The following is a 9,972-nucleotide window of genomic DNA, read 5'->3' on the forward strand; positions in this document are numbered from 1 at the left end:
AGTATAGGTGATCTAGATATTTTCCCCTCTGGTTGTTGATAGAAATTTGGTAGAACTGAGTCACATGTACAGGGTTGCAGGTGTGATGGCAGGGTACAGTGAAAAACTTAGGTTTCGAGCTTCAACATGCAGGACTAAGTTAAATAAAATAATGAAAATAGTAATAAAAAAAATCGACCAAAATAGGACTATATAAACATCATAACTGTGGCAGTGATAAATAACTAAATGTCCATTGGGGTGGAGGCATAGTAAGAACTGTTGAGGGGATAGAGGGAGAATGACCACAGGAAGGGCAGCATGACCATTAAGGATGTCTGGGGACAAAGTGAAATTTAAACAATAAATTGTAATAATATACATGGTAACTGCAACAGTGGCTATTCAGCAGCCTGATGCTCTGAGGGTAGAAACTATTAGCCAGTCTCCGTTTTTTCCATGATGCTCCTGTGAAGCCCGTGTCTGAGTGATTGAAGTGTGGAGAACAGGGCGTTCCTGGGGTCCCTGATGATCCACTTGGACTTCCTGCGACACTTGGAGTTGTAGGTGTCCTGTTGGGCAGGCAGTGTGCACCCAATGGTGTGTTCAGCTGCAAGTATAGCAGCTGAAGAGTTATAAATTGTGTTCAAGCGCAGCTCCCTTGAAAAAGAGGCCTTAGTCTCAATGGGACTCCCTGCTAAAATAAAAATACAGTCACCAAATAATTTACAATGTAAAAGGTTTATAAAAAATGAAACAAAGACGCATTCAAGTTGACATTTTTTTATTTTATTTTTTTCATAAAAAAGTTGTTTGGAAGCTGAGACCCCTTTATACCCTACCTGCTATTCTAAGCAACCGGGAAGAAAAAGATGGATAATCGATAATACACACCTCATATACAGAAATGCATAGTCATCTAGCAAACACCTCGAGTCACTGCCTCCTCCAATGAGGTTAATTTCATCAACTGGGGTGCGTTCAATTTAACGTTTCCTCCGTTGCGTGACAGTTTGTACTGAATGACACGCTTCCCCAAAACGGTGTGTACCGTTCTTCAAAAGTCTTTGAGGTGTGTTTGGTGGGTGTGGCATGATCAATATGGGTGTGACCATTTAAAATCGTAAAACTCATGCATCACACACCATTTACAATCTCCCTCTGGGCCACCATAATCACACTGTTCTTCAACTGCCGTTTAGTGGAGTACAGTTTTCGTTGAAGTAAATGATTTGATGGAGAAAACTTAACACCATTCTTTCGTATTGAACGCACCCCTGGTTTGCACCAATGAGGTTTGATTCATTAGTAGGTTTCCACCAATGAGATTTGTTCCATTACAACTTTTCACCAATCAACAGTCTCAGCATAAGTGCAAAGTTAGAAGCACCACTGACACATCGGGGCTGCATTTCACGTGTTACCCTTTGTCACCAGAAGGATGTGTCAGAGCGTGACCAAACTCCACAGTATTCCCTTCACACACTGCCTCTGATCTAAAATCAGTTTTGCTCTCTAGCCTGTCCAAACATGACGAAAGGGCAGAGAACGCAGGACAAGACTCCCTGTCTCAGTGTACCTCCAGAGTGGTGGACCTGCTTTGTGAGTAAGACAGAGAAAGAGAGCCTGTACACAGTATGCATACTCCTCATTCCGTAAGAGCTACAAACAGGAGTCCCAGTGCAGAGTGAGGTCCGAGCTGTCCAGGAAGTCCGCCGAGAACACACTGGGGGGCGTGTGGGGGCCCAGAGGGGCGAGACTCGTCCTCCCACCTTCACCACCCATAGAGATGTCCAGCCAGTCCATGCTGTCCAGGGCTGGGTCCCCGAAGTCAAGCCCTGCCGGGTGGGTGGAGAAGCCCAGGTCGCTAGTGTCCATGTCCACCGGGGAGGGGGGATGGTCCAGGATGCTGGGGGTGCTCAGCATTTGGCTGTGGAGGTCATCAATCAAAGTCAGACCGCCATCAGGCTCCACCCCCAGGAGGGGCGTGCCCGTGGTGCTCTCTAGGAAGTCCTCCAAACGACCACTTCCTGTGCAGGGTGATGGCGAGGGCTGCTGGGAAGGCACATCGGGCAGGGAGGGCTTCGGGGGGGTGGTGGATGGCGAGATGTGGAGAGGGGACGAGGGAGGGGTGGGGGGGTCGGAGTGGTTTTGGGCTAGGGAAGGGTCTGGGTTGGCTCGGAATCCAGAGATTTCTGGTTGGGGATGAAAAAATAAAAATCATTAATAGCGGGCACTTGATCAAAACAAATGGGTTTGCTTATGTACTGGCAGTGAGACATGAAGACATACAGTACCAGTCAAAAGTTTGAACACCTACTCATTCAAGGGTTTTTCTTTAGTTGTACTATTTTCTACATTGTATAAAAATTGCGAAGACATCAAAACCATGAAATAACACCTATGGAATCATGTAGTAAACAAGAATGTTTTAAACAAATTAATATATTTTATATTCTTCAAATAGCCACCCTTTGCCTTGATGACAGCTTTGCACACTCTTGGCATTCTCTCAACCAGCTTCACCTGGAATGTGTTTCCAACAACCTTGAAGGAGTTCCCACATATACTAAGCACGTGTTGGCTGCTGTTCCTTCTCTGCGGTTCAACTCATCCCCAACCATCTCAATTGGGTTGAGGTCGGTTGATTGTGGAGGCCAGGTCATCTGATGCAGCACTCCCTCGCTCTCCTTCTTGGTCAAATAGCCTTTACACAGCCTGGAGGTGTGTTGGGTTATTGTCCTGTTGGAAAAAAAAATGATAGTCCCACTAACCAAACCAGATGGGGTGGCGCATTGCTGCAGAATGCTGTAGTAGCCATGCTGGTTAAGTGTGCCTTGAATTCTAAATAATTCACAGACAGTGTCACCAGCAAAGCACCCCCACACCATCACACCACCTCCTTCCTCCATGATTCACGGTGGGAACCACGCGTGTGGAGATCATCCGTTCACCTACTCTGCGTCTGACAAAGACATGGCGGTTGGAACAACAACAAAATGGCTAATTTGGACCAAAGGACAGATTTCAACCGATCGAATGTCCATTGCTCGTGTTTCTTGGCCCAATCAAGTCTCTTCTTCTTATTGGTGTCCTTTAGTATTGGTTTCTTGGCAGCAATTAGACCATGAAGGCCTGATTCACACAGTCTCCTCTGAACAGTTGATGTTGAGATGTGTCTGTTACCTTAACTCTCTGAAGCATTTATTTGGGCTGCAGTTTCTAAGGCTGGTAACTCTAATGAACTTATCCTCTGCAGAAGAGGTAACTCTGGGTCTTCCTTTCCTGAGGTGGTCCTCATGATAGCCAGTATCATCAAAGTGCTTGATGGCTTTTACGACTGCACTTGAAGAAACGTTCAAACTTTTGACATTTTTCTGACTGACTGACCTTCATGTCTTAAAGTAATGATGGACTGTAATTTCTCTTTGCTTATTTGAGTTGTTCTTGCCATAATATGGACTTGGTCTTCTACCAAATAGGGCTTCTGTATACCACCACAACCTTGTCACAACACAACTGCTTGGCTCAAACGCATTAAGAATGCACACTTGTTAAATTGAAATGCATTCCAAGTGACTACCTCATGAAGCTGGTTGAGAGAATGCCAAGAGTGTGCAAAGCTGTCATCAAGTCAAAGGGTCTCAAATATTTGAAAAATATATTTTGATTTGTTAAAAAATGTTTTGGTTACTACATGATTCCATGTGTCATTTCAGAGTTTTGATGTCTTCACTATTATTCTACAATGTAGAAAATAGTGAAAAATTCAGAAAAACCCTTGAATGAGTAGGTGTGTCCAAGTAGGTGTGTTTTACTGGTGCTGTATATGTGAGTGTTATGTTGTGTGTACTGCTACGTTCTCTTACCGCCACTCTTCAAGAGGATGTCAAACAGATCGTCCATCTGTTGACTGCTCAGCCCGTTCTCCTAGGAGAAGAGGACATATATTTTGAACAGTTTACAGTACTCATGATTGTTTAAACAAAATCGTCAAACATGTACAGTACTAAAAAATTACCAAAATACTTTGAGCAAAAATTTGAGACGAAACCGATGCATACAGATGGACAGAGAAAACGAGAGAAGAGAAAAGAGGATATAAAAGAAGACATTAATAAACATGAGCAGAGGGAGTTGGGCAGAGGGAGATGGGCAGAGGGAGATGGGCAGAGGGAGATGGGCAGAGGGAGATGGGCAGAGGGAGATGGGCAGAGGGAGTTGGGCAGAGGGAGTTGGGCAGAGGGAGTTGGGCAGAGGGAGTTGGGCAGAGGGAGTTGGGCAGAGGGAGTTGGGCAGAGGGAGTTGGGCAGAGGGAGTTGGGCAGAGGGAGTTGGGCAGAGGGAGATGGGCAGAGGGAGATGGGCAGAGGGAGATGGGCAGAGGGAGATGGGAGGAGTGAACATACTTTACATGGACATAGTGTGGACATACTTTAGCGCGTTGAGTGAAGGAGAAAGAGGTCTGTTCAGGAGAGGGAGGGATGAACAAAGTGTGCCAGTCAAAAGTCGGACACACTTCTCTCTGAAACGGTGGAAGCAGAGAATAAAGAAAGAATGAGTGAAGGGGAAAGGAAGGCAACAGAGAAAGAATAAAAACATGGAGACGAATGAAAAATCAAATATGAGATGACGTTGACATGCCATGAATGATCATTGCAGAATATATCTTACCTTGAGGGAGGGGGGAGAGGTGCTTTGGCTTTCAGACAAGTTGGACACCTCGCCAAAGAAAGGATGGAGATTGGGCGGGGCGGAGACAGATTGAGTGGGCTCTGGCACCCCATTGGTTATGCCATTTGTTTCCAGATGTAGACCTGCCTTCTGTTCCAGAACAAGGGGTATAAGGAAGAGGAAATTAAATAAGGCCAGTGTTATCATTTTAAGAAGCTGTTAACACGGCCCCTCCTTCATATTGAGTATTTCCCTATGCACCCCTAGTCCCTTTAGTTAGAATGCCTGACAGCTACTCAGTCACCCCTTTTCTATCCAATCAGAGACTTTCTCTTTTGCCTGCTAATTGTAAATCCCGCCTCGTCAGTGAGTTGCGTTGAAGACGGGCAGTTTGTGAGTTCGCCACAGAAGCAACAACACAACAAGTTGCACCATGTTTAACGTTATTTGTGCTCGCATCTAATAGTGAGTAATATGTGATGTTTTATCACACTGTATTCTGCTCGCAATGGTGATGCTTCTAGCTACTAGCTCGTTAGCCAGGCTAACTATTTTCTATGGTTCACACACACATTGCAGTTATGTTTATGATTGAGATACAAGAATATGTCCCGTTATTAAATTAGAGTTGTATTATGTGGCAAAATTAGAGTTGTATTAAGGTATTAGTATTGTATGGTAATATACAGTATATCACAAAAGTGAGTACACCCCTCACATTTTTGTAAATATTTGAGTATATATTTTCATGTGACAACACTGAAGAAATGACACTTTGCTATAATGTAAAGTAGTGAGTGTACTGCTTGTATAACAGTGTAAATTTGCTGTCCCCTCAAAATAACTCAACACACAGCCATTAATGTCTAAACCGCTGGCAACAAAAGTGAGTACACCTTTAAGTGAACATGTCCAAATTGGGCCCAATTAGCCATTTTCCCTCCCCGGTTTCATGTGACTCGTTAGTGTTAAAAGGTCTCAGGTGTGAATGAAAGATGATGTACTCACTTTTGTTGCCAGCGGTTTAGACATTAATGGCTGTGTGTTGAGTTATTTTGAGGGGACAGCAAATTTACACTGTTAAGCTGTACACTCACTACTTTATATTGTAGCAAAGTGTCCTTTCTTTAGTGTTGTCACATGAAAAGATATACTCAAATATTTACAAAAATGTGAGGGGTGTACTCACTTTTGTGATATTCTGTATATCTTAGATTATATTGTATGCATATTTCAGGTCCATCTGTCTATAGCCATACATAACCTATTATAGTACACAATAATATGTAAAAGGGGTATCTTTGGGGTCCTGAGTGGCACAGCGGTCTAAGGCACTGCATCTCAGTGCTAGAGGCATCAATATAGACCCTGGTTCGATTCCAGGCTGTATTACAACCGGCAGTGATTAGGAGTCCCATAGGGCGGCGCACAATTGGCCCAGCGTCGTCCGGGTTTGGCCGTCATGGTAAATAAGAATTTGTTCTTAACTGACTTGCCTAGTTAAATAAAAAGGTTAAAAATGTATATTTTTTCTACCTTGTAGAACCACTACCTACAATTACCCATTAAAGAACCCTAAAGATCTCCAGTGTGTTGGTTGATAGTGATGTGTGACAAGTCAGTCAAGACAACACCCATACAGCATCCAAACCAGCAAACTACTTTAGTCCTCAGAGGGACAGGTTTACCCCCTATCCTTTTTTACAAACAGTGTCTGCTAATATTGTGTGTGTGTAAGACAACCTTGTTTCTGTCACAATGTTTTGTCATTTTAATACCTTTTTCATAGACTGGTTGACAGGGCCTGGTTGGAACTGTTGTTTTGATTGGGTAGTGGGGCTCAGTATCTCAGCTGGCAATTGGCTGGGGAGCTTACTTGGAGTTGACTGTAATCGCTAGAGTAAAAAGGGCAACTTTACTGCACTGTGATACCATCTTAAACAATCATTTCACCAATATAGAGACCTGTAACACTTAATAGCAGATTTACAGTGTAACTGAACCTGCAGTGTGATGCGTTGCAATCCACTGGTTTTGCCCAATGAGGTCACGCCGTTTTGGCCCTCTGCACTGTTATTGGTCAGTGCTATCAGGTAGTGGTTGCCATTGCTGTCGGTGACCAGGGTGGGCGTGGTGCCCGATTTGAGGAGGTCCAATGAGAAGGTCTGGGCGGGGACCTGGGTGCCATTCTGTTGGCTGATGAAGACTGGAGTGACCTGAAGAGAATAGAGTAGGAAAGAGGCCTATTCAAACACAGGGCCCAGACACGAGCCAATGATAATGACCCAACAGAGAAGGGGAAGAGACTTGTGTCAACTAGGTTTGAAACCTGTGTCTCCTGCTTGCCAAACTGTTTGCCTGTTGAGCTGAAGTCTTCAGGTTTCAGACAAGTTTATTCCGTTAAATATAAAATATCGACCTGATGTGTGGCGACTGTCAGCGGCGTGTATTCCTATACTGTAGATCTACAGACTGTACGATCGAGAGCTGTAACGATTGAATGTACCTGTTGTGGGGTGACTGTCAGCGGCGTGTATTCCTATACTGTAGATCTACAGACTGTACGATCGAGAGCTGTAACGATTGAATGTACCTGTTGTGGGGTGACTGTCAGCGGCGTGTATTCCTATACTGTAGATCTACAGACTGTACGATCGAGAGCTGTAACGATTGAATGTACCTGTTGTGGGGTGACTGTCTGACTCGGTTGTTTGTTCTGCTGCTGTCTCTGGTACTGTCTCTGCTGCTTCCTCTGCAGTACTTGCAGCTGTTTGTCCTGCAGCTGTTTGGCCTGCAGCTGGAGCTGTTTCTGCTGGATGATCAGCTGTTGCTGGAATAACAACTGGGCCGAAGTCATCTGCTGCTGCATCTGCTGTGTCTGTTGTTGCTGGAGCTGTTTGGAATGCTGTTGTTGTTGTTGTGAGTGTGTCTGTAGTAGTTGTATCTGTGGTTGTTGTGCCTGCTGTTGTTGTGTCTGTTCAACCTGTATCCGGGGGACCTGCTGCAGTTTGAGCAGGGTCTGCTGAGAGCACTGTGTCGGCTGAGCCTCGTCCACTCCCTCCATCCCTTCTTCTGTGTCTACCTCCTTCTTGACCCTCACCATGTCTGTGTTGGTGAGAGAGAGATGGAGGATGGTAGAGGCTTTGATGGGGGTGGTTTGGGCCTCCTGGGCATAACCGTTCACCACCACTCCCTGTACTCCCTCTATCTTTCTCACTGCTCCAGTCTGTTTCCCCTGCTCCAATTGGGAGCGCAGGTTCTCCACCAGCCTCTGTTTCTGCCTCAGCATGCGTGTCAGCTCCTCAATCTGCTTGTCCTTCTCCTGAAGCATCTGGTCCTTGTCCAAGGTGGAGGCCTCCATGGTTTCCCCGGCTAGGGGCTCCTGAGGTGGGGCGGCAGGCTGAAGCTCAGTGGGAGAATGACGGGACTGGGAGAGGCTGCAGGTGGATAAGTGACCCTGGTTCTCCTCTTTGATGGAGGCTGGGGAGTGGTGCTGTGGAGAAGGGTGCAGGCTGAGCTGGGTCAGGGGAGAGCTCACCATCTCCCCGAACACGTCTCCATTACAGCTGGTCTCGTCGGGGCTCATCACCGCCAGAGACCGTTCTGACGGGGTGGGGGAGACTGGAGGGGAGGAGCTCGTACTGCCAAACCTCAAAATACAGGCCGGAGTGGCACTCTGAGCCAATGAGAAAGCGGGTATCTTCCCTATTGCCTCTCCTGAATGGTGGGTGTGTGGATTAGTTCCGGCCTGGGGGGGGGCAGGGCTGATGGAGCCAGCTGGTTGGGTTGAGGCGTGCGGTGGGGTTGGTTGGCTGGGTTTAGGGGTTACAGTAGCAGTAACACCAGCTCGATCTAAACCGTTCTGCTCCTGGTAGTTCCTCAGCCTCTCGATCAGGTCCATCTTGGTGCCAGACACAGTCAGACACCGTAGTTTCAGTTCCTGTTTCAGCTCAGCAACCTGGAGGAGAGAAGAAGTACAGTTATGATTCTGATCCATTATATCTCCCTCCCTCCCTCCCTCCAAAAGTGCATATCAATAGTCTAATATGGTTCTCTTCTAATCTCCCTTTCTTTATCTAGACTGATCTGAAATAAATACATTCCCCGTAGCTAGTGTCTGCACACAAAAGTATAATTATTTTTCTATGTATCCACCTATCTACTCACTTTGAAGTCATCCAGGTTGGCTGGTAGCGTCAAAGGTTTGGTCCCTCCCACAGGGGTTTGGCTCTGACGACTGGACCCATTCAGATTGGAAGGGGCAGGGGTCGTCGGGGGAACACTGCGCAAAAGGGAAGGGGCGGGGTTGGTTGAAGGTGGTTGCTCTGCAGGTGGTCTGAGGAGAGAGAAACAACAGATGAGTCAGTCCACACACACAGTCGTATGCAGCAAAATCCTATTATTTTAACCCGTAACCTAACTTTAAGCCTAACCTTAACCATAGCTTAGGTTTAGAATTAGGTTTAGGAGCTCGTGGGGAACAGCAAAATGTCCCCAGTTGGTCAAATTTTTGTTTGTTTACTATTCTTGTGGGGACTTCCAGAGACACTTACACCCCCCCCCCACCTCTTTCTCTCCCCCCACACTCACACCTCTTTCTCTCCCCCACACACACACTACTTTCTCTCCCCCCACACACACACTACTTTCTCTCCCCCCACACACACACTACTTTCTCCCCCCCCACACTCCCACCTCTATCTCTCCCCCCACATTCCCACCTCTTTCTCTCCCCCACACACTCCCACCTCTTTCTCTCCCCCACACACTCCCACCTCTTTCTCTCCCCCACACTCACACCTCTTTCTCTCCCCCACACACTCACACCTCTTTCTCTCCCCCCACACTCACACCTCTTTCTCCTCCCCCACACACACACCTCTTCCTCCCCCCCACTCACACCTCTTTCTACCCCCACACTCACATCTCTTTCCCCCACACACACACCTCTTTGCCCCCCACACACACACATCTCTTCCCCCCCCCACACACACACACACACATCTCTTCCCCCCCCACACACACACACACACATCTCTTCCCCCCCCCCCACACACACACACACACACACACATCTCTTCTCTCCCCCCACACACACACACATCCCCCCCCACACACACACACACACCTCTTTCCCCCTCAACACACACACATATCTCTTTCCCCCCACACACACGTACATCTCTCCCCCCCCCCACACACACACACATCTCTCCCCCCCACATACATCTCTTTTCCCCCCCACACACACACACATCTCTTTCCCCCCCCCACACACACACACATCTCTTTCCCCCCCTCCACACACACACACACACAC

General features: G+C 46.8%; 1 protein-coding gene across 7 annotated transcripts in view; it reads right to left on the reverse strand.

Annotated features, from left to right (window-relative positions):
* Positions 1-746: 746 nt before the first annotated feature.
* Positions 747-9,972, reverse strand: part of LOC135512014 (myocardin-related transcription factor A-like) — a 68,434-nt gene continuing 59,208 nt past the window's right edge. For 3 of the 7 annotated variants that reach the window (XM_064933591.1, XM_064933593.1, XM_064933595.1), the window contains 8 exons: positions 8,820-8,988; positions 7,333-8,610; positions 6,656-6,868; positions 6,431-6,547; positions 4,653-4,802; positions 4,414-4,503; positions 3,849-3,909; positions 747-2,174 (listed from right to left, as the gene is read on the reverse strand). In XM_064933591.1, coding sequence (XP_064789663.1) covers positions 1,642-2,174; positions 3,849-3,909; positions 4,414-4,503; positions 4,653-4,802; positions 6,431-6,547; positions 6,656-6,868; positions 7,333-8,610; positions 8,820-8,988 — 2,611 coding nt within the window. In that variant the 3' untranslated portion in view covers positions 747-1,641. Of the gene's footprint in view, positions 2,175-2,544; positions 2,722-3,848; positions 3,910-4,413; positions 4,504-4,652; positions 4,803-6,430; positions 6,548-6,655; positions 6,869-7,332; positions 8,611-8,819; positions 8,989-9,972 lie in introns of those variants that run through there. The other 4 variants (XM_064933596.1, XM_064933594.1, XM_064933592.1 and 1 more) reach the window with 4 other exon arrangements.

Source organism: Oncorhynchus masou, chromosome 24 (genome assembly GCF_036934945.1).
Source record: "Oncorhynchus masou masou isolate Uvic2021 chromosome 24, UVic_Omas_1.1, whole genome shotgun sequence".
Classification (NCBI taxonomy): Eukaryota; Metazoa; Chordata; class Actinopteri; order Salmoniformes; family Salmonidae; genus Oncorhynchus; species Oncorhynchus masou.